General features: G+C 42.7%; 1 protein-coding gene across 9 annotated transcripts in view; it reads right to left on the reverse strand.

The window, feature by feature from the left end:
- TLN2 (talin 2) overlaps positions 1-23,486 on the reverse strand; it is a 368,094-nt gene that overhangs the window by 133,241 nt on the left and 211,367 nt on the right. For all 9 annotated transcript variants that reach the window (XM_075897670.1, XM_006127334.4, XM_006127338.3 and 6 more), the window contains 9 exons: positions 21,372-21,435; positions 16,613-16,717; positions 12,572-12,727; positions 9,855-9,956; positions 7,561-7,637; positions 4,526-4,706; positions 2,218-2,331; positions 1,223-1,331; positions 361-569 (listed from right to left, as the gene is read on the reverse strand). In XM_075897670.1, the coding sequence (XP_075753785.1) occupies positions 361-569; positions 1,223-1,331; positions 2,218-2,331; positions 4,526-4,706; positions 7,561-7,637; positions 9,855-9,956; positions 12,572-12,727; positions 16,613-16,717; positions 21,372-21,435 (1,117 nt within the window). The remainder of the gene's footprint in view (positions 1-360; positions 570-1,222; positions 1,332-2,217; positions 2,332-4,525; positions 4,707-7,560; positions 7,638-9,854; positions 9,957-12,571; positions 12,728-16,612; positions 16,718-21,371; positions 21,436-23,486) is intronic.

The raw sequence follows: 23,486 nt of genomic DNA on the forward strand, positions 1-23,486 counted from the left end.
GTCTACAGTGGGCCAAATTTCAGAAAATCCCCCTCTTTCGGAAGATCCCTTCTTTCTCATGGAATGAGGAAGACAGGGCTTCCGAAAGACAGCATTACACTTCTGCAAAAAAAAAAGCGAAAGAGCAAACGCGTTCTCTGGACACGGCGGAGTTTTTCCGGGATACTATCCCAGAAAAGCTCTGCAGTGTAGATGTACCTCACGGGAAACAAGGGCAAGAGAGGACTGGGAAGACATGGAATGGAAAGAGTAATTCTGGTCACAGGGATAAATGGTGTACACCCAAACATCTGCATCATGGGTAATGCATTTCAGCTAAGGACAGCCTATGAAAGCTCACTACTCATTTCCATAGCTCACCTCTCCCGAGGTAGGCTGCACAGCTTTCAGCAGGTCCGAGACAGCGCCTGCCAGAGTCCGAGCAGCTTTCAGCAGGTCCTCCCCACTTCCAACTTCATCGTCCATTAGGGCAGCGAGCAGTTTTACACCCTTGGACATTTCAGTCAGGTTGGAAGAGATGGTTGTAATTGCACATCCCACCGCAGTGTAATCAGTGTCAACTGGGTCACCTGTTTGGGGATGACAAAAGCAGAAGCAAGTAGTACAGCACAGGCTGGTTTCTGGTGACATAAGCAGGAGTAAATTTCAAGGGGGATGAAGCAGATTTGGCTAAATAATTCAGGCATCCTTTTGAAAACCTAACATCTACTATTCACTTTTCTTGCCTGTAGGTAAGACATATAATATGTTGTAAAGGCATTTTTTCTCTTCGCTACTCCCAGGTAAGTAAAACATCCGTAATTCAGTTACCTCTCCGTATTCACTATATGGATGGACCCAAATAACATATTGGGCACGAGTTGCTTTTAAATATCTTAAACCAATTCACAGCACAATTCCCTGAAAAACTGTAGGACACAAGGTTAGGCAGACCAGAGCAAGCCATTTGTCCACAAAATTAAGTATCCTGGTAGTAGGAATGGCCAATATATGATACTTCATAACAGCTTTATAAAATTTTACTCTCTATTTCCTGAGGTGTTAGGTTCTGTGTAAATGTTGGTAAAATAAAGCTAATAAGGTCTGCTTCAATCATAAAAGCCATCTGTGTATTTGGAGGAAAATACACTTCTGAACATCTCCCAGACAGTCTCCATCTTATTGAGAAGAGGTTGGCATATGCGCAACAGTAGCTTGGCAGCGGTCAATTGCTGTAGTTTACCTGCTGTGAGGTTAACAACAGAGGCAGTTCCTGCAGTGATAGCATCAACCTGAGAGTGAATCTCATGTTTTGATTCATCAACTTTGTTCTGAACCCACATCCTCGATGCCTAGAAAGGAACAACATCTGAGTATTAAGGACTGCAGTGCTATGCTGCGAAACAAACTCAAGGTAAGGTAATGAGTAAAACTCTTTACAGGCCCTTGATTAGCAGATGGCATCAATTAAGCTATTAGATTGAAATAACTTCCAGGAACTGCTGGAACATAGATCACCAGCTCTAATTTCCAGGTGAATACCTTGAATATGGTGTCAAAATAGCACACAGTGGAGGACCACTGAATGCCATCTGGCTCTTCAGGGGGACTCATCAAATCTTACTGGCTCTACTCCAGATCAAAACTGGTTCCAACTATTCCAGGGTTGACAAGTTCCATATCTCATTAACAATTATAACTAAGAAGCAATGTAAGACTATCTAAACAGACAAGTTTGTCTGTTTTGCTGGTGTTCTGAGAAAGAGACATTTCTAGAGCCAAACCTAGGTGAAGAACTTTGAGTTGTATCTGACAGGGCTACACCCACCATTCTTTAGGGTCATGAGCTATCTCTACTCAAGCTGCGCCTTTTTCAGCATCTTGGCTTTGCTTTACAGCCACTCCTTCCATTTCTCCCTTACAGTATTCCAAGTGGCAGTTTCCCTCTGATTTACTGACTCAAGCTTTCCCCAGTAACACAGGTGCAGACCCATTAAAATAAATGTGATTGCAAGGAAAGAACTATTTGGTGCATAGTGTGTAGCCTCAGAAGGTTAGTCTGAGTCAAACAGAACAAGATATTCTCACACAAGATTCCTTAAACTAAACAAGGATTTTCATTTTATTTATAAAGCCATTGAGATATCAATCTGCACCCAGGGACAATGAATAAGCCCTTAAATAAACAATTCAAGCCATTTAGATGAATCCCTATAAGAACCACATGAATCAACTCACCATATCTTGTCCTAGAGGTGGTAGGTTATCAACTTCATTGAGGTCAGACTGTGCCTGATGAACAGCATGCATACTAGTATTAATAGTTCCCATCAAGGCCTGCTGCGCTGAGGTCTGTGAAACAGACAAGTAGAACTGGTGTCTGCCAAGCTGCAAGTGATGCTTTAGCTGGATTTGAAATGTTTTCTGCTATATACTAAATAACTGAGCATAAATCATTAGACTTGTATAAATGATGATTTTTATTTTTATTTATGGTTCTAGCCACAGTCACTTCACACAGAAAGAATGCTCCTGTGAGTCTAAATAATATGGGTTTGTTGAAGAGCCTGAATGGGCAAGTTGGCGTCTAAGTATCACACTAGTGCTCTATGTAGATCAGTAAAGATTACAGTCACTAGAATTTGTTCTGCCCTTTCCCAAACTGGTGGAAAAGAGACAGAATAATTTAACAAGCAACCAATTCACAATATCACTGTCAATGTTAACAGGTCCAATTGCCAGGTCCAAGTTAGCAATTACCAACTAGCTCGCTATCTCCTCACTACCTTTGATTCCCTTCTTTACTTAATACATACTGCTTCTTGACTCCTTCATGGCTAACCCACAGCAGCTGAGAAACTCCCAGCATTAATGCACCATACTAGAAGCGCGTGGCTCCCTGACTCATGTCTTTGAACCCAAACCTGGAGGATAGGAAAGGAAGCGACAGCCTAATCCAGGCAGCCTCCCAAGGTACGTGACTGCCCTATTTCAAACTTGCACAACTTTGGGAAAGTTGATCAGTTCCAGTGTGAGAGATGAAACCAGGATAAGTTTCTTTAAGCAGGAGGAGGCTTTTCAGTACAGTAACTCTTTGATATTAACTGAGAACATGAGCAACTCCCAAACCTAACTTCTCAACAGAAAGACAAAGATTTTGCTGAGAGGTCTGACTTGCCAGAGCATCTTTCCACATTACACAAAAACTATGCTTAGAACAGACGTTCATGCTCCATTTTGACAAAGCATCTCAGGGACTTCTTTACTTTCAGACAGAGAAGATTTTGGCTTAATCATGGGTGCATTCTCATTGAGTCCCATTGCTATTGTTTTAGTTTGAGTCTTCCTAGTCCCCCCAGGACTTGCAGAAACAAGTGAATATCAGGTTTAAAAATTTTTATAATCTAACAATACAAGCTGTTTACTCGGATATTTTTCTGACTCAATCTAAGAGCTGTTTAAAATATTTAGTTATTCTCAGTTACACAAGTTAAAAAAAGCTGGATATCACAGTCAACATGCCCACTACTCATGTAAAAAAATCCAGTGTCTTTTTGGGCATGTGTTCAATGAATGCGGATAACATCAGATTCCTGGAATCTGTATTCCATTAGCGTCATCAAGCTGACATCTATGTGATAAGGGTGCTGCAGAGATGAAGGCTTTGAAGCAGTGTGGGATGAGTATGTATTGCTATATGGATCCCTTATTGATGAATAAATTAATATTCTTCTGAATTATGCTGCTAGTGATCAGATAAAAATTTGCCCTACTGTTAGGAAATCATTCTAGAGCATGTGTATATGCCTTCTTTGATAGATCCCATTACATTCAATAAACAGTCTTAGTCAATACACGTTTAAAAATTGGAAGACAAAGGGTAACTTTTACAGTTGTACGGAAAATTTAAAACTATATTACAATGACTGTTTAATAAAGTGATCTTAATACTCAAGTCCAGTAGCAGCACACTAAAAAACCCATAGCAACAGACTTCACAGGAATATCCATAGACAGCGAGGCCTAGATAGCTAACTTTTTAAGAACACTACAAATGGATACATACTTTATTTTTCATTAAATACCATTTGTCTTGTCAACAATACAGTTTCCTGACGACAGGTTGAACCTCCCTGGTCTGGCACCCTCGGGACCTGATTGATTCCAAACCAGGAGGCAAAACCAGGAAAGGTCAATGCCAACCTAGCTCGACTGCTCTGGCCACCACAGCTCCAGGAATCTGCTGCTCCGGCCTCTGGGGCACCCGTTCTTCCCACTTCTGGTCCCAGCCCATTTTTTCCCCCTGTGAATGTTCCAGCCCTGGAATACCCATGGGATTACCAACAATGCCGGACCCGGGGTTTTGCCAGACTACGCAAATCCAGATTACAGAGGTTCAATCTGTACTAAACAGGCAGCAAAACAACAGATACCCCTAGGCCTTACTTAATACCAGGGTATGGGCACATACTTATTGTATACCAGTCACAGCAGAAGCTACATGAGCTGGTTTCCAAGGACATTATCAAACAAACAGGTTGCTCACCAGGGGAGGCATGTGGCCTCTGTGCATTTGTCCAATCATGACTTGTTGCTGGGGCGAAGGCATGCTGCCAATATTGAAAGTCTCTGGGCCACTGGAGCCTGAACGCATCACCGCAGGCAGTGCCACCGAGCCATGTTCTACCTTCCCAGTTCGGTTGAACTGCTGCTGCAAGATGGTAGATCTGAAGTAGGAATGCACATTAGAACATGGCAGTTAATGGCAGAGTTTCCATGGGAGTTTAGCCTGAGGGAAGAGTGGAGATTTTGTGCACAAAACCACAAGCAGAGTGATTTGTTCTAGGTATGTGGCTTGATTCAGAGCTTGCTAATATCTCTTAAGGGGGCGGTGCTTTGGTCAGTTAAAAAGCTAGTCACTAGCTAACACTGGCTTAGTGAACAGCAAGCAGCAAACAACAGCTTCTGTGGGAAGGAGGTAGAGGAAGCGGCCCCCAATTTATATTTCCCTTCATAGAATCATATCCAGCCCCCTGCTCCAGGCAGGACCAATCCCAACTAAATCCCATCTTCTTAGGAACGGAGTCTAGGAGAAGAAGACAGTGATGGCTATTGAGGCAGAACTAGAAGTGACCAGAGACAGAGGAGAGAGAAAGGAGGGGGTTGGTTGCAGGACCTGATGATGCACATCATGTTTGAAGGGTATCCAAAGGAAATTATGCCCGATAAAACTCATGGCAGAGAAGTTCAAGGATTAAAGATAGAGCTGGAGACAATGACATTCAGACAGGGATTTGAAGGAATAATGCAGGAGAGGAGGTACAGAGAACTCAAAACTGAATAAAAGGACCTGGAGGGTGATCCAGGGAAGAATATGACCATGAAGCACAAAGCAGGTGAAAATGAGTATCCATCATTGGGGAATGAAGAGGAGAAACCAGCAGAAGGTGACGTGGGGCAAGGCAGAAAAGATAAGCCAGTCCCTACAGCAGAGAGGAAGAGATAAGAGATAGGGACCAGAGCCTTAGGAAAAATGAGACTGATGTACAGGGGACTGAGAGAACACATAACAAATTCACCCCAATATCAGGAAGAGACAGGTCTGTGTGTCTGGTGACTCCATATTCAGAATCAGACCAACACGAGGTGATATAATTTTAGACTTGGTTTAAGTAAGCAGTGAGAACATCAAAAAAGAGCTCTCCTAAGAAATCACTTTGGATGGAATGATCACAAATTGATTCTGTTTACATTAAATGAAAGGGTAGTACAAACCAAGTCAAGAGCCATGTTTTTTTAATTTAATAAACATAGACTTTGGGATATTAGTTAGTTAAAGAAGTCAGCTGGAATGAAGTGCAGAGGTAACTTGGAATTTATTCAAATCAACTATACAAAAACTAACTATCTGAATTTCACATCCCAAAAAAGGGGGAAAAAAACTTGTAGGGAAAGGCTCGAGACCCAGCTGGAAGAACACCACTTCACAGGGGTTATTAGGAGTAAGCAGAGAGCCTACAGGGAATGGAAATAGGGGTTGATTGACAAAGAAAGCTATATCAAGAAAGTTAGACAACGCAGGAGTACAGGGAAAATGTCTATAAGTCAAGCTGAAATAGCTCTTGCCAAGAAAATTAAAATAAATAAGATGAGACTTTTTTTAGTTATATAAATAACAAGAGAATAAGGAAGAACAAAGCTGGCTTGCTATGCAATAGGGATTAAAGATAATCTCAGTATGGCTCAAAATTAAATGAATACTTGGTCTCAGTTTTGAATAACAATGACAATAATGAACGTATGCATGAATGCAATACAGCTGATGGAAATTAGAAAGGGAAATTATTACATCTGAGGTGGAAGACAAATATTAAGAGCTATTAATGCACTCAAACCTGGGAGACCTGATCGTTTCCATCCCAGAATACTGCAAGAAATAACACAGGAGTTGGGATAAAATGTATACCCCCTTCTTCCAAACCGTGCGTGTTTACACTTGGCCTATCATAGAAATTTGACAGCATCCCAAATAATGGCAGAAGATCAGGACCACATACGTTAAAATTGATTATGTATATGCCATTTTACCAGAGTATTGTGCATATTAAATACAGTCTAAGCGCCAACAGTTGGAGGCAATGGCATAATTTTATATTAAAAAAGCAACAACGTACATGGGAAAAATGGACTAAGAGGACACATTCTGGAAGCTATTTGGAACGGGAAGTTTGGCCTGTGAAAACATGTGGGCTACACTAAAAGCTAAACATTCCTGTAAGGCCACATAAAAGAGCTAACCAATTCATTTCCTGTAAGCCATTTGTGTAACAAATCACAATTGAGACACTACCCTCCTTTCCAACTGAGTTTAGAGAAGAGGCTTAAGTTAGGCCCCATTAAAGTTCTCCCGGCACTGAAACGGTTCCTGCTACTCTACTGTAATGAGACCATGAACATTCCTTTTCAAGTGCACCATCAGCTCCAGGATTCTACACTTGATTCTTTTCAGTATAATCCACCCTTCTCCAGTGAAATCCCGGCTCCCCACCGTGTGCCGCACTATTAGCCAATCCCCTCCTCAGCCTGAGCAGCATTTAAAAGATTATTGATGGATTTTTTCCCCATATTGAACAAAACTCTGCTAATGACAGTTACAGAATAGCACTGCACGTAAACCATCAAATTAGCAAATGTAAGCAAAAAAAACCCCCAAAAAACAAAACAAAAAGCAAATAAATATCCACAAACGGGGCACATAACCTTGCACTAATTGAATTTTTACAACTCTGACTACAGATTGTTACTGAGTTAGTCTCAGTTCCGTAGGCTGTGGCTCAGTCACCATAACTGTGTATACTTTTTTATACCAAATGTCTTAGGACAAAACACTTAACAACAAGCTTAACTCTGCAGAAGAGCATGACGACAGAATTGTTTTCTGTGAAATGACTCTTCAGTTAAGTAACTCTTCTAAGGACCAAAATATATTAAACTATAGGTGGGATTAAAGAAAACTACCCACTGCTTATTACACATTTCACTCTTATGGAAAGAGCCATTTTTTCCATTGCACGAACTCACTTCTTAGGTGACACAGATTCTTCCAACATTGTTGATTCCTCATCCCCTTCGAGCCCAAATCTATCCTTACTTTGTTTCTGGAATAAACAAAAAGAAAGAAAAAAACAAAAAACTTAAATAGTTATGTAGCATTTTTATTTCATTTCATTTTTGAACTTGTCTGCCTTTATTTTGTCATTATATTACACAAATTGTGCCATCTGCATGAGTTCTCTCTCTCTCTCTCTTTTGCTCTCTCTCTTGTGCGCTCTCTCTCTTTCAAGAGCTATACTGTGATTTCTGGAACTCTCCTATGTGAGCAGGTACTCCGTCTTAGCATACAGCTCCATGTTATGGCTGCAGTAGATGACAGAAAGGTGACAAGGAACTTCAGCATCCAGAACACATGGGTAGCACAAAATAATCTGGGTCCTTGTACCGGTGAATTTCATATGCATAAGGGGAGAAGACTAGCAAGGATAGTAGTGCTAGCAGGCCGTTTTTGAATAAGACAAAACACTTGCCCCTCCCAGAAAACAGCTCCACCTACTACACTGTGGCTACGTCTACACTGCAGGCTTCTTGCGAAAAAACCGTTTTATGCAAGAGTTTTTGTGCAAAAGGTCTTGTGCAAGAGCGCGTCTACACTGGTCAAAGTGCATTGCAAAAGCCATGCGCTTTTGCACAAGAGAGCGTCCACACTGGCGGGATGCTCTTGTGCAAAAACTTCCCCCTGGAACTACTTTGGAGAGGGTAAAAGGGCACCAGGACCTTCTAAGGGCGGAGGTTGTGGTTGCCCTCTGCCTTACTGGACACCACAACTTTGTGACCTAGTGTCTTTTGTGAATTTTGCCTTGTGCTTGCTGTGCCATGGAGCCAGGGGTGGCCCTGTGCCTGCTTTGGCCCCAGACGGCCATTTTAGAGTGTCTGCAGCTGCTGCTCCATGCTGCTTCGCTACTCCTGCATGGGCTCGAAGCCGAGCTCACTTTGGACTCCCTCTCTCCGGATGCGGTGGCGTCCCTGTGGCATCCATAGCCAACCGTGGAGAGGAGATACTGGAGACGAGATACCAGTTCCGACTGGTGGGACTGGCCGGTCCTGGAGCAATGGGACAACCAGCAGTGGCTCCTGAACTTCAGGATGCGAAAGCAGATGTTCCTGGGGCTGAGTGCCTGGCTTGCCCCTGTGCTCCTGAGACGTAACATCCAGCTGTATAAGGAACTTAAATATGCCTTGAAAATTGATGTTTCAAGATTTCTATACGGAGGTAATCAGATGTGGCAGAGAGAGAACTCAAGCTTGACAACTGAAAACAGTATAATTCTCATTTGACTCATGACACAGAGTTTTATTTTATTCTAGGCCTGGCGTTCCCCTAAACAAATATCCACAGTCCTACTGAAATATCCAGCTGTCTGTCATTTCTCTGGCATGAACAAATACTTATAATGGATCATGTTGTAGTTTGGTCTACTCCTAGTAAAATTTGTCAACAGCAGGCACTCAGCAGTATTTAAGATGCCACAGGTTTCCCCACAAAGTGCTTAGAACACAACTAGTAATCATGTGGCATTTGTTGGCAAATGTTAACTATTGTGGTGAACTACTACAGTTCAGTTTTCACTTGTGATTTAATGCATATTTTGAATAATTGAGGTGAAAACCAACATATCCTGCCATACAGTCTATACAAAACTTAATTTCAAAATATTCTGATTCAGTCACAAGGAAGTAAACCCGAGTTTTCTTCCTTTGATCGCAAAGTTCAAATCATACATTTAAGACTTCACAGAACATGGCTACTTATTCTTAAATTTTGACAGGGACAGTGATTTGATTTTTGGTGCAGTTTATGCCAACAGACTCAGGACAATTCTAATCTAGTCTTTAGTGGCAGTAGAAAGTTTGCTTCCTAAATAAGTCCTCTCTCCTTCCCTGCCTCACTCCAGTTAAGAAGAAATGTTTGGGGCACTATTGTCTTCATATTTGCCCACTGACGTGTATCTGTTTTCCAGAAGGATATTCACTTAAATGCCCAAGCAGGCTCAGCTACGTTTTCTAAACCATTTCCTTAATATGACTTATAGTTTTAATATTATTGCCACAAACACTTCTTTATAGTAGCTAAACAATTTTCTAGGAGTTCTTGCTATCAGAGAATCATATATAAATATTATATATATAAATAACACCCACACAACCTACTTAGTGTTACAAAAGAAAGCGAATTACTGCTATCGGTAACCTTTCTTTGGTGAGCGAGACAGTGCTTTTACTAATTTTACGGCACTTTTACTGAGATTCTAATATTTTACCTTCTTTAAGATGATATCAATGTAACCTGCAATTAGCTGAGAGATCTGTTCACCTTCAGTGGTTTGAACTGAGTAATAACTTTCTTGATATTCACCAAAATCCTACGAAAAGAAGGTATAATAAGCAGTTCACCCCTGAGAATAAATTTAAATAAATCAACAGCGGCTGTATGAAGATGTCCATAATTAGAGACAGGGAAATATATTTTTTAAATTTCTTTTACTTTTAATCCAACAAGCTTATCTACTATGTAAGGATCAGGGTTTACACCAAAACCCCCAAAATGCAGCTGAAGTGTCCTTTTCTCTTTGATGTTCTATTCTAGTTAATAGCACTAATGTTAGATAAAACCATTCCAAGGCTCCACAATGAACTAACTATGAGAGGAGAAAACAGCTCTTTCTATTAGACCCATTTCATACATTGATTTTTAAGGCCAGAAGGGACCATTACATCATATACTGTGACCTCCTACATGTAACACACACCACAGAATTTCACCCCATTCCTGTGCATGTGTCTAATAATTTGCATTCAACTAAACTTTTTCCTCCAGAAAGACATCCAGTCTTGATCTGAAGACTTCAAGACAGGGAATATCTACCACAGTGGTCACCAACCAGAAGATCGGGATCTACCAGTAGATCCTGGAGCCTCTGACAGGTGATTCCGACTGGTTTGGCCGGGAAGCTCTCAAGGGCTGGCACTTCAGTTGCCTCTCCACCTACTGTCATGCTGCTCCTTCCTCTGCCTTGGAGCTGCCCCTTGGGAGACTCCTGCTTGCTGTGCAGGGTGTGGAGGGAGAAGAGGGGGGCACAGATGTCAGTGTCCTTTCTCCCCTCCCCCCACTCCTGTACCCTGTCTCCACACAGAGAGAAGGGGATGGAGGAAGCTTGGCAATGCAAATCTCTGTCACACTCACAAACACACACTGTCCTTCCCTCTCAGCTCCTGACCCAACACGTACATGGGGGGTTGTTACCACTTTTCCTGCTTGCCAAGTGGGTTAGTTTTGGTTTGTGACTGGTCTGTGCATTGCATCACTTTCATTTCTCTCTTACACTTACATTTAATTCTTTGAGTAGTGATGTCAAAGAACCTGTCATGTCTGGAGTAATTATCCCTGTGGTAATTGTGCTCCTCAAGGTGGCCGGCATGTCCCTGCAGCCCCTGAGAGTAGGGGATGTCCATATGCTGTCCTTGCCTGTGGACCCCACTCCTGCAGCTCCCATTGATCAGTGATGGAGAACAGTGGCCAGTGGAGGCTGTGGGGTTGGTGCCTGTAGATGAGGGGCAGCATGCGGAGCCACTGCTGTACATATCAGCTGCTTTTGGGGGTGGTTCAGGACCGGGGCAGGAGTAAGTCCTGCCTTGATGCTGCTGCTCCATCCCTGGGGCAGCTGTCAGGCTGCTCCTTGAGCCCACCACCCTGTGCTCCTCAGGTAAATGCCCTATCCCCTGGTCCACCCCACCTCCCATGGGTCCCTTATCCTGCTTTCCCAGTGCAGGAGCTAGGTCCATCCCTGGGGCAGCCCATTTTGGCTGCCCAGCCACTATCTGCGTGGGCAGTGGGACTTGAACCTACCAAGCCGGCACCTGCATTCCCCAAGCAAATGCCCTATCCCCATGTCCACTCCAGAGCCCACCCCAGCCCCCTACCTTCAGGGTGTCCCCTCTCAAATTCTGAACCCCCTTGGCCCAAGACCAGAGCCTACACCCCAATCCCCTACCCCAGCCTAGTGAAAGTGAATGAGATTCGGGGAGGAAGGGGGATGGAGTGAGCAGGGTGAGGCCTCCGAGAAGGGGTGGAGCAGGGGCGGTGCCTCAGAGAAGGGGGAAAGGGGGAAGGAAGCCAGGCAAGGGTTTTTGGGTTTGAGGTAGATCTTACATTGCACTTAAATTGAAAAATGATCTTGTGATTAAAAAGGTTGGAGACCACTGATCTATCACATCCCTTGGCAGTTTGCTCCAATGGTACTAACCCTCACTTAAAATGTGTGCCTTACTTCTAATTTTATCTTGTCTGAATTCATCTTCCAGCCATTGGTTCAACCAGGACTCTGAGGGCGGAGGGGGCTTCAAGCAGGTTTCAGAGGGGTCCCCCAGGCAGGGCTGGTATCAAACTCACTAGGGCCCAAGGAAGAAAGCCAAAGTCCTTCACATAGAGCTAAATCTTGGGTCCTGAGCCCTGTCACCTGGGGCAGAAGCCAAAGCATGAGCAATGTAGCACCATAGCTTTTATGTTGGAGAGTTCTTAGCAAGAAAAAGGTTCAGAGTCCCCTGCACTAGACTGAAGAGCCCCCAGCAATTTCTCTCCACGAATGTACTTACAAACCACTATGAAGCCATTTCTCAATCATCTTTTGATAAGCTCAACAAATTGCGCTCTTTAAGGCTCTCGCTGTCAGGCATTTTCTTTAGCCCTATTTAGTTTCACAGCCAGTCGCTTTTATACTGTGCTCTGAAAACTTTGATTATTCACAATCAAAATTAGCAGATGGCAGGCAGATGGCTCTTTCAAACACTGCTGGGATAATCAGGGTCGGGCTACGTACATGAGTCAGCGTGTTGGCCATAAGAAAACTGGCCCACTTGCGTCTTCAGGACTAAACTAAACTAAAGCCGAGAGGGCCAATCGGTTTAGTGCATCAGTCCATGCTCCTTTCCCCATGACAGATAGACCCTCCTTCACTGTAACAACACACAGAAAGAGTACCAGAGTGAAGCTTTTTGGAGAGGCAGCCCACCGCTTCACAGTTGTCAGTGGCCATTCCTGCAACACCTCCTTTGTCTTCTCATCCACACGCATCACTGAGTCTTTGGTGATACCCAGCAAACGAGGCACCAGCTTGTTTTTGCCTTTCATTTTTTCCTGTAACAAAAGTATCACGAGTTATGTCAGAGGTAAAAGGAGGAAGCAGAATGGGAATGACTGGGACTGGATACACCCAGAAAAAGGAAGAACTAGGCACACTGTAGACTCATTCATGCGCCCAAACTCAGTGTTTCTGGATATGGCAAACACATCAGTACAACAGACCACTGTTGTATTCAGAGCCTCAAGGATTCACTGTCTTTTTGATCTTACCTACAACATGGCTAATTAAACTCTCGGCGGTACCCAGCCCAGCGTTATCTTCTTTGAGAGACACACACCAGAATTTAGTGGATACCCATCTCCAGTGACTTTTAGTCCAGTGGTTCTCAAACTTTAGTAACCCAAGGACCCCCATTTTGATTTAAAAACATTTGGGGACCCCTATGGCCCAGCCTCTTTTGATGCCCTGTTCCCTGCATCCCCCCTCTATCGCTTGCTCTCCCCACCTTAATCACTTTCACCAGGCTGGGGCAGGAGATTGGGCTGCAAGGGGGTGAGGGTTCTGGCTGCTGGTGGTGTGAGCTCTAGGGTGGGACCAAGGATGGGGGGGGGGTGCAGAAGGGGGATGTGGTCTGAGACAGAGGGTTGGGAGGGTGCAGGCTACGGGTTCCCGGTGTGTTTAGATGCAGAAGGAGACTGTGGGCTAGGGCTGGAGAATTGCATGCGAGGGGGAGCTTGGTGTGCAGGGTCCCTGCAGCCCCTAGATATGTGGGTGGCCAGGGAGGTTCAGCATTCTGTCCCCATGCTCAGATGCTGCCCCTACAGCTCCCATTGGTTAGTTTCTGGCCAAAGGGAGCTGCGGAGCCAGCACTGGGGCAGGGGCAGCAAAAGGAGCACCCTGTCCTCCCGCGTACCTAGGGGTCACAAAGTGGCTGCTTCCAGGCGCTGCATGGAACTAGGGCAGGTAGGGAGCCTGATTTAGTTCCAGGAGGGAGAGGAATTGCTAAGAGGGGCCCATGGACTCCCTGGAATTCCCTCATGGACCCAGTTTGAGAAATGACTGTGTCTTCATTCTCCAGGACCCACATCATGTGCAGTCATTTACACTAGTGTGAGGTGACTATTACTGCCACTGTGGTTTGGCAGCAACTTCCCGCTACTTGCACTGATTGGAGTGACTGTCCAGACAATGGAGGTAGGGAAGGATAGCTCAGTGGTTTGAGCATTGGCCTGCTAAACCCAGGGTTGTGAGTTTAATCCTTGAGGGAGCCATTTAGGTATCTGGGCAAATCTGTCAGGAATGGTACTTGGTCCTGCTGTGAGGGCAGGGGACTGGACTCGAAGACCTCTCCAGGTCCCTTCCAGTTCTATGAGATAGGTATATCTCCATATTAAAACAGAACAAAGGAGCACTATTGCTTGATTTTTCAGTGCAACTTCCTTCTATGTGGTTGATATCTACCCTACTTTGCTTCTTGAATGCAGATACCACACTTAGCATAACCTGGAAAGAGATGTTAGTAAACAGATTTCATACCAAAATGCTAATGAGGTTCAAAACTTCACTTAGGTCTTGAGAATCTAGCCAGAAACAGCTGGATGACATCAAAGTGCAATTGACCCTCACTGTGCAATTCAGCAAATGTAAGTAGGGAGAAGAAACCTCCCTTCAAATAAAAAGGGCATTTTACTGTCCAAGTTCTTTGAAAGTTATTTTCAACTATCTTGCTGGTAAAATGTAGTAAACTAGCTTTCCAGTCTAAAAATTACATTGGCAACTGGTCACATATTTTATGAAGAGAATGAAGACTTAGCAGGGAGCAAGACAGATTAAGGATTCTGGGGTTTAAAGGGGACAAAGTCAGTCACATCATAGTTCTAAAATGTTTGTTTTACTCACTGATTAAAGAACTTCACTGACATAATCATCACTGTAAGAATCTCTCTAGGACCTAGGTGATGTCTCTCAAGGGCCGAGCATACTGCCTCTCTAGCACTTACTGTCCATGGAACAAGGACCATTGGAACATAAGAACATCAGATACCAATTTACTGTGCAATAAAAGTGCAAATCAATCCATATGTTTTGCTCCCCCTCAATTTATTTTATGTCCTGGGTTGCAGAGAATCAACTCCTATTTTACCCACTAGGTCCTTTGCTAGACATCAGACTTGGACTTCAAATTATTCCACTTTCCTCACACACACTTCTTTCAGACTGAAGTTCTATCTGTGCCACATGTACAGAACGATTCAGGTTCTATTTGCTATAAGGAAAACCATGGAGTCAAACTGACACATTCACAAAAATACAAGATTAAGTATTTCTATCTTCAGCCTACCAATCCAGTTAGCCATTGCTGAAAAATTGGATTATATTCTTCAAGTGGATTACTTGTTATAAATGTGCATGCTTGTACAGTTTTAATATTTTAGTTATTGAAAATTGCACACATTTTCATGATAGCTTCAAATATACAACTTCATAGATAAACTGATGAAACCAGTGTGAAATGATCACTTGCTTATTGTGCTTTCCAATTAATTCCAGATTTTTTTTCTTTTAAAAATGTATGCGCAAATTAAGTTTCATTACTTAGGATCCTGAAAAACCATTCAGTTCTTCATTCATAAATCACTATAATGTAAGCCACTTAACTCACTTGCAAAAGAATTTAATGCATTGAACTGTAATGGAGTATTTAGGCTTTGAAGAAAATAAAACAATTTTAGGAAAAAGGAATAAATACATACAGAGAGCAAAATCAAATAAGCATGTAATAGGCATACCTGGTAAGATGCCAAAGGTACACCATGTATTTACTCCAGTGGGTAAAATTAATACTGGCCTCTGATGTCTGAGAACAACAGCCTGAGAGCTGAAATTCTACTTTTCCAGTTCTCCATATAAAGGTGCTCAACAGGACAGTGTCACTTCTACTTAAATTTAATGATGCTGAGCATTTAGCGTTATCATCCCTCACACTTTCTGCCGAGCACTCAAATAGTTCATCGGCTTCAGTGGAGGTTGTGGCTCAGGACTTCAGAAAAATCTGGTCACTTGATGGACCAATTGTGATCCTAAGAATGGAGAATTTAGACTGCAGTTCTGTTCATACCTGCACCGCCTCATTGAGAGAATAGTGAGGGTACGTCTACACAGCAACATTATTTCAAAATAACTTGCACTATTTCGAAATAACTTAGTCTACACAGCAGGCAGTCATTTTGAAATAATGTCGAAATACTGTCAAGCTGGAGGACTTTTTACTCCGACTCCTGGAACCCTCATTGTACGAAAAGTAAGGGAAGTCGCAGAAAGAGTGCTCTATTTTTAAAGAAGCTATGCAATTGTCGTAGCTCAATTTGCATAGTTTATTTCAAGTTAAGCCTGCAGTGTAGATGCACCCTGAGCAAGCAATGATTCAAGTCTTGTTTAGCAGCACCAACACAATTCTGTATTTGCCAGGTCATGTCAAGTAGTCATCTTCTGCCAATTAGAAACTTACTGTGATTTTAAATGCAGAAAACTTAAGGCCTTCAGTTGATGGCTGTATGAAGCATAAGAGAAAATAACTGCACAACTGAGAATACGATTCTTGTAAGATGCAGAGATCTTAATACACACATTCAGGTAAACCTCTGTCACCTAAGCTGGGGAAATCAGACTTGTGATGTCTTCCTAAATGTTTTGATGAGAAAGTATTTTGGTAGGTCAAATAAAAAAAAGTCCAAGACTGAACAAGATTGCCTTTCACCCTGCCAACTGAATCCACTAAAATGTGGCTCTGATCTGTTTGGTGTTACCGCAATACAATTCAGCAAGCTATGTCTTTAGTGGGAAAGGCTGTCCTGCAGCCTTAACCTTTGGATACTCATGACTTTGCTTTAAGATAGTCATCTGGGGTGACATCTGTTGCCGGCATCATCCCAACTTACCTTAACAAGAAAAAAGGACACACCATATGTCCTGAGGGAGCGTGCTAGCTTCACATACTTCACTTTGGCTTCAATTTCAGTCATCTCTCCACAGTTTTTATGTTCCTAGAACAAGAGCTCAATTTACTTTGTATAAATTAGATTGAATAGAAATAATGCCTCTTGGAAAGTATGAAAGGAATAGGACGTGATATGTGCCAGCTTTTAACTGATTGGGGCTGCTTTTTAATTTTGAAATGAATTAAATCAAAATATTGCTAGGCAGAAATGTTAGTGAGGTTATATATTCAAATTTTCTGACACAAAGAATTATGGAACAAGGTGCCCGAAGGGGAAGTTTCTGCCTAATCATCATCATTTACATTTATCCCTCAATTTTTTTCATATCTTACATAAAACCACTTTGCCTCTTCCCAGCCATTCACTCAAATGACCAATCTTTTAAAAATCTCACTACACTTAACCTCTGTACCCTGTGGAATTCAATGTGTACACAGGACTGCCTTGTATTAGTGTTAAGCTTGCTCCCTGTCATTTTCACTGATCTACCTTCACTATATTACCCATTAATGTTTATATCATCTACCTTTTTTCCTGCTCCTTCCTATGGGGTAAACAGTCCCAAACCTCTCTCTCTCTGTAGGGTTTTTCTATGTTTCTAGTCACTTTGATACTTGCTTCTGAACCTCTCTTTACTGAATCCTTTTCAGAGTCTGCCATTAGAGATCAAAGCAACTTTCCATGTGGGGTTATATCCTGATTTATCAACTAAATTATGTCATTATCCATCTTATTTTTCCATGTGTTAAAAAAAAAATTAAGTCACTCTAATTTGGAAAAGGATTTTAACCTGTCTACAATGATGTAAAATCTGTTTCCTAGTAGTTACCATTTATTTAGAAATACTCAAATACTAATCGTTAATACTGGTTCCAAAATACACTACATTGAACACAGTTAAGGTTTAGTCACCATGATATCCGTTCACCTACAGGCACTTCAGCTTTCAGCTTGTGGAAGATGGAGTATATTAAATGTTTGGTCTTTAGGCCAGTTTCTTGCTTGTAAAACTCCTCTACCACTGACCTCATGGCTAATTAATTTCCCTAGCAGCATCCTGTTAAAGACTTTACCAAAGGGAATTTTAAAATAAAGTTAGCTGGTTCCTCTTCATGCAATATTTTGTTGACATGCTCAAGGAGTTCCAATATAGAGTCCTATAGAGAAGCCAAACTGGTTCATTCCAATATCATGTCCATGTAGGTGTTGAGTTCTTTTTTAAACTATCATTTAAACCAAGTTACTTGATACTGAAAGAAAGCTTACTGGTCTAGCAGTACCCTAAAATTACTTTCACTGTTACTGTCCTGCAGCCTCTTGTTCCAGTCCCTTTGCTCAACCACTCCTAATCTCCCCCACTCTTCATCTGGCCCTCTCCCCAGCCTGTCGCACGATCCATCCCCTGCTTCCAGCCACTGCCTTTCCTTAATATCTTCCCTTCATGCCTGCCCATACCTTCAGTTGTCTCCTGCTTCTCTGTGAGTCCTTTTCCTCCTGCTCTTCCTCCTCTATTCTGACTAGGTGCCAGCAGAGGGAGAATCAAGAACACAAGGAACTGTCTGCACGTTCTCTGAGCTGGTGACCGGCCACGATGGCTCAGGATAACTGGGGAGAGCAACTAGACAGTCCTGCTGAGCTACTGTATCCCCCGATCAACAGGTCACAAACTTCAGCAACTCGAGAGGAACCCCATTTTGATTTAAACATTTTCAGGGACCCCCACCCCTGCAGCTGCTCATCCCTTGCCCTGCCCTCTTCCAAGGCCACATGCTGACCCCTCCCTCTGACCCCACTCCCATCTCATCCTTCACTTTCCCAGGCTGGGCAGAAAGTTGGCATGTAGGCTCTTGGAAGGCATTTGGGTGCAGGAATGGTTGTGAGGTGCAAACTCTGAGAGGGAGTTTGGCTGCGGGGTGGGGGAGGGTACAGGCTCAGAGCTGGGACAGGGGCTTGGTGTTTGGGAAGTGGTGTGGGCTACAGGAGGGAGTTTGGGTTTGGGGTGTGGGTTGTGGGAGGGACTTGTCTGGATGCAGGAGGAAGTTTGGGGTGTGGGCTGTGGGAGGGAGTTTGGGTGTGGGTCCTGAACTGGGGTGCAGGAGGAGGTGAGGGGTGCAGGCTCCTGGCTGCGCTTACCTTGGGCAGTTCCTGAAAGTGACTGGCACATCCCTCTGGCAGCAGCTCCTAGGTGGGGAGGAGGTCACAGATACCAGCCAATGGGAGCTATGGGGGCAGTGCTTGCAAGGGTGGGAACCCAGTGTGCCTGCCCCCCCACGCAGAGACACACACTTACCGGCAGCAACCAGTAGCTGCGCCGCCAGCCAGGAGCCACCTATGCTGGCAAACGTCTCCCAGCCAGACCTTGCACCTGGCACCCCTTCCTGCACCCCAATCCCCTACTCCAGGTCAGAAACCTCTCCTGTATCCAAACCCCTTTGCAGATCCAGCACCCCACCCCTGTCCTGAGCTCCCTCTACACCCAACTCCATCCCAGACCACACAACGCCTTGTCACATTATTGGATTCTAAAGATCACTGTTGTACCCATGGGGGGGGGGGGGCGTTTGCCCCAAAAGTCTGTACAAAGGGGGTCATGTGAGGTGTCACATGAAAGCTTATGATCTACTGATTCATTATATGCTATTCATTTACTTGTATAATATCTGTATGTGGAGTTCTAAATCTGTACTCTGTGCTGACCCTGGAAAATTCTCTGTCTGAGGCAGAGCAATGTGCCTGGAATGTTCGTTCAGTGTCTATGCTAATTAGCGAGGCTCCAGGGACAATAGATCTCTAGGTGCCAAAGACACACCTGAGGAATGAATCTGGATGCCTGCAGACCAGCCAGAATGATGATTGTTGGCTTGGGACACAAGAATAGGTCCCTGGGCCATGTGACCCACTCCAGCTTGGAAGAGACCAGGGATGGATATAAAATGCCATGTGGCAGATTTCATTAGGTCTTGAGTTCAGCTTCTGATCACAGCTGCAGCCTTGCAGGGAACAATGAGCCGGAAAGAATTGTGGACGCATCCTGACATAGGCTGTACACCAGAGACTTTAAGATAGCAGTTTATAACATCTCTGCTAAGAGCCTGTATCGAGAACTGGCTGATTAGATGCATGTAATGCATTCTCCTTAACAACCTTACTCTCATGCTTTTAGATTCTAAAGGATTGGCTCAGCGTGGTCTTGTGGGTAAGATCCAGAGTGTAAATTGTCTGGGACCTGTGGCTGGTTTCTTGGGACCGGAAGAACCCATTCGGGGTAGGTGAGATTGGGATCTGTAACCCCTAACCTGTCTGTGGTCAACACAGAGTACATATTTATAACTCCACATACAGATATTATACAAGTACATGAATAGCATATAATGAATCAGTAGAACATAAGCTTTCATGTGACACCTCACATGATCCCCTTTGTACAGACTTTTGGGGCAAACACCCCCCCATGGGTGCAACAGTGATCTTTAGTATTAGGCCTGGGGCTGATTGGGGCAGAGGAAGAGCTGGGGTTTCGGAGGGGTTTTGCTTGTGAGGCTTCTGGCTGGCCAGATTGTCAGCTGAAGTGCTCGTTGTGACTGGTTTGTGGCCTATTTGGGAAGGTCTCCAGTGTGGGGCTGTAAGGAACCCCGAGTTTGAGCAATTCACCCTAAGCGAATTCCCTCAGCTGTGCCCAGACCCGGCCCGGTCCGTCACACACTTCCATTAATTGAAAAGAAAAGTGCGGCTTATGAGAACTTACCAAAATTCTTGGGAGTGGCTCCCCTGCAAAAATTATTGCCTATCCTGTGCTAGAATATCTCAACAAATCTCTTGTAACAATCTTTTTTAACTTGGACAAAACAGTCTCATCCTAAGAAATGGATGGACCATTTTTGCTGAAATATTACAAAAAAATTCACTCTGTGGCTGACATCCAGCCTGGAAAAGTGCTGGACAAACACAACTGTGGGTGGCACTAATGGTTCCACCTATAACTAATTCATGAGTTAAAGAATTTATTCACTGGGAGTGCACAGAATAAAAATAATACTTCAAAAATTCTAGCAGTGCACAATTAGAATGAGGTTCCATGCTGAGAACATATGTCACTGCCATTTTCTTTCATGATGTGAATAACCATATTTCAGCTGCTAACTTCAAAATTTTCTAAGCTAAATAAAATTGCTCATATACTTACTTGTTGCTGGGTTTATATATTAATCAGCATTGACACATCAGGGCAAAATCCTATAAAACATTTCCAGCAGTGTCAGCATGTTGTGTATTTGATCATTTCAGTCTTTTACAATTTGGTCCTTCCCAGCCAACTCGCTGAATTCAAGTATTGCCCAGAAGAACTCTGTCTTACACAACACTTGAAGCTCATGCTTGAGCTATGAAGGCATGAAAAGCTGCATGCATAAAACTAAACTGACCTCCCTAAGTGTGCTTCTATTTCAATGCCAATGCACATCTTCCCGGTTCACATAATTTAGAAAAAAGGCCTAAGGAACCTTGAACACGCACTGAAAGTGAATGACCTTCAATAAAAACACAAAGGATAATAAATCTGCCAATGGAAGAAAAGAAAGGTTGTCAGCGTCTTTACACTTGAGTTAATGAGAATTTATTATGTAAGCAGCGGACATGCAGAGACTACAGAGCTGTGAATGTAAACTCTTCTTATACTTACAAAAGTAATGTCTCAAATTACCTGAAATATTTTCTTTTCAGCTCCTCTTTGTTTGATGTATTCTTTAGGCAGGAATTCTTTCAGACTGGAAAAAATACTACAGTTAAACAATGGTTTTGCTTCCCATATCCCTTTGCCAACAATAAACCCTCTTGGCTTCTAAAACAGGCATAAAATACCATATGATGAAAGACGACCATGCCTGATTACATATCAGAGGTGAGGTTAAGGAGATAAACTGTCATTTCAGCTACATCCTTACCAATGATAATTCATATTTCTTCTGTCTGACACAGTAAATAACTAGGATTCTTTCCTTCACTAAACCTTCTGATATATTTCAAATGAGTTCATATACAGATATTAAACACTAATTTATTGTACTTCAGGGAAAGACACGAAAGCATAAGTCAACTATGCATCAGCAGTTCAGTCACTACCTGTGCTTTCTACTACTATACCAATTTATTGATTATGAATACTACTATTTCTCCCCATTTTTCCAGAAGTGTTGGAATAATAATATTGTATCCACAAATACACTGAAGTGGTTGATTAATATTCGTAGCATCCTGAAATTAAAATAATAAATAATTGTAATTTCTGTGGCATCCACAGGTCTCAAAACGTGATGGGAATTAAGCATGTTCAGACCTCTAAGTGGAATTTGCACAATAGCTTGAAATAGCTTAAGGGCAGCCAGTGAACATGATTCTTCAGAGGAACTTCCTCTTCTATGCTCTTCTTCCCATTTGCATTCCAGGGAAGTAAAGAGGCAAGCCAGCCATTAAGTGCTAGGCAATTATTATTTGCTGTCAATCATTTAAAGTAGTTTTCAGGATCATAGTCTTGTAGTGCGTTGTATTTATAGTGCACTATCTGGATACTGATATCATGGATGTAATGAAGGACTTTTTGTAATACTGGTTGTGTCTACACTGCAAAGTAATTCCAGGTTTCAAATTCAGGCTCCACATTCCATCTGTACACAAACTGTGCTAATCAGGGCTCAGTCCAAGAATATCAGGACCGCAAGAGGATGGAGAGTGGAGGGTCTGAACCTGAGTTAAGCTGGAACCCATTGTTCAAGACATATTGTTTTGCCAAGTGGATAAAGCTCCACTCTAGTCATGCTCTGGGAATCTGTCAAATGAATCCCACAATGCCAAGAACTGACTTTCTCTGTCCTCTGGACAATCATGTTTGGTAGGGAGTCAAATTTTCCTATAATACGCCAGAAACCAAGGCCTAGAGCTGACTCATATTACAAAGTCTGGTATAGTGGTGGTGAGGCTCAAGCCTGCACAATGCAGTGTAGACACTGGAGCCACAAGTTGGGACCCAGAGTTCAATAATTTTTAACCTGAGATTACAAGTGACTGTAGATGCTCAAATCCTCAGTTAACAAACCCAGGGTCTGCTGTCTTGAGTTCTACTAACCCAGGGCTTACATGCAATGCAGACATACATACTTTAAAATTATTTTAATCTCACTCTGAAGATACATATTGTTCATCTAGGTTGTGGCAGTATGATTGAATCTTACTTAGCAGTTCCTTTAATGGTGCTAATAAAACCACCTACATATCACATCCCACATACAAAACCTCAACTGCTTGTTTGCTGAACTATTATTTCAGTCTAACAGCATGCAATAGCAAGCAGCTTTTAAGTAATTTAATCCAGGTCAAGTTTGCTCCTTTGCTTTCTTCAGATATTAAATAAATGCTGCCAATATCTGATATTTTTAATGAGCATCAAACACACTTTTCCAATGTTCATTAAGAAAGAAGACATCACAAAGGGGGAGCTATTGCTTGTTACAAAATAGTGTGGATTAAGACAGCTATGTCATTGGTTACAAAATCTAGATGGTCAATTTAGCTATTTAGTACCCTCTTCTTCCCTACATACCAATGAAAAAAGGGCTTCTTTAAAACTTCTCTCTAATAGTTATTTTCTCAAATTTAAAAGCACAGCCTGCCTGCGCAGATGCCACACAAAACTTAATTATTTCTTCATCCAGCTTTTTAAGATTTCTTTAATCAGGAGCTTTCACAGTTAATATTAATGGAAATTTATTTTGGCATGTGCTGTAAGGAAATTCCAACAACCAGTATCTAAGTGTTAACAAGA

Source organism: Pelodiscus sinensis, chromosome 14 (assembly GCF_049634645.1).
Source record: "Pelodiscus sinensis isolate JC-2024 chromosome 14, ASM4963464v1, whole genome shotgun sequence".
NCBI classification, from domain to species: Eukaryota; Metazoa; Chordata; order Testudines; family Trionychidae; genus Pelodiscus; species Pelodiscus sinensis.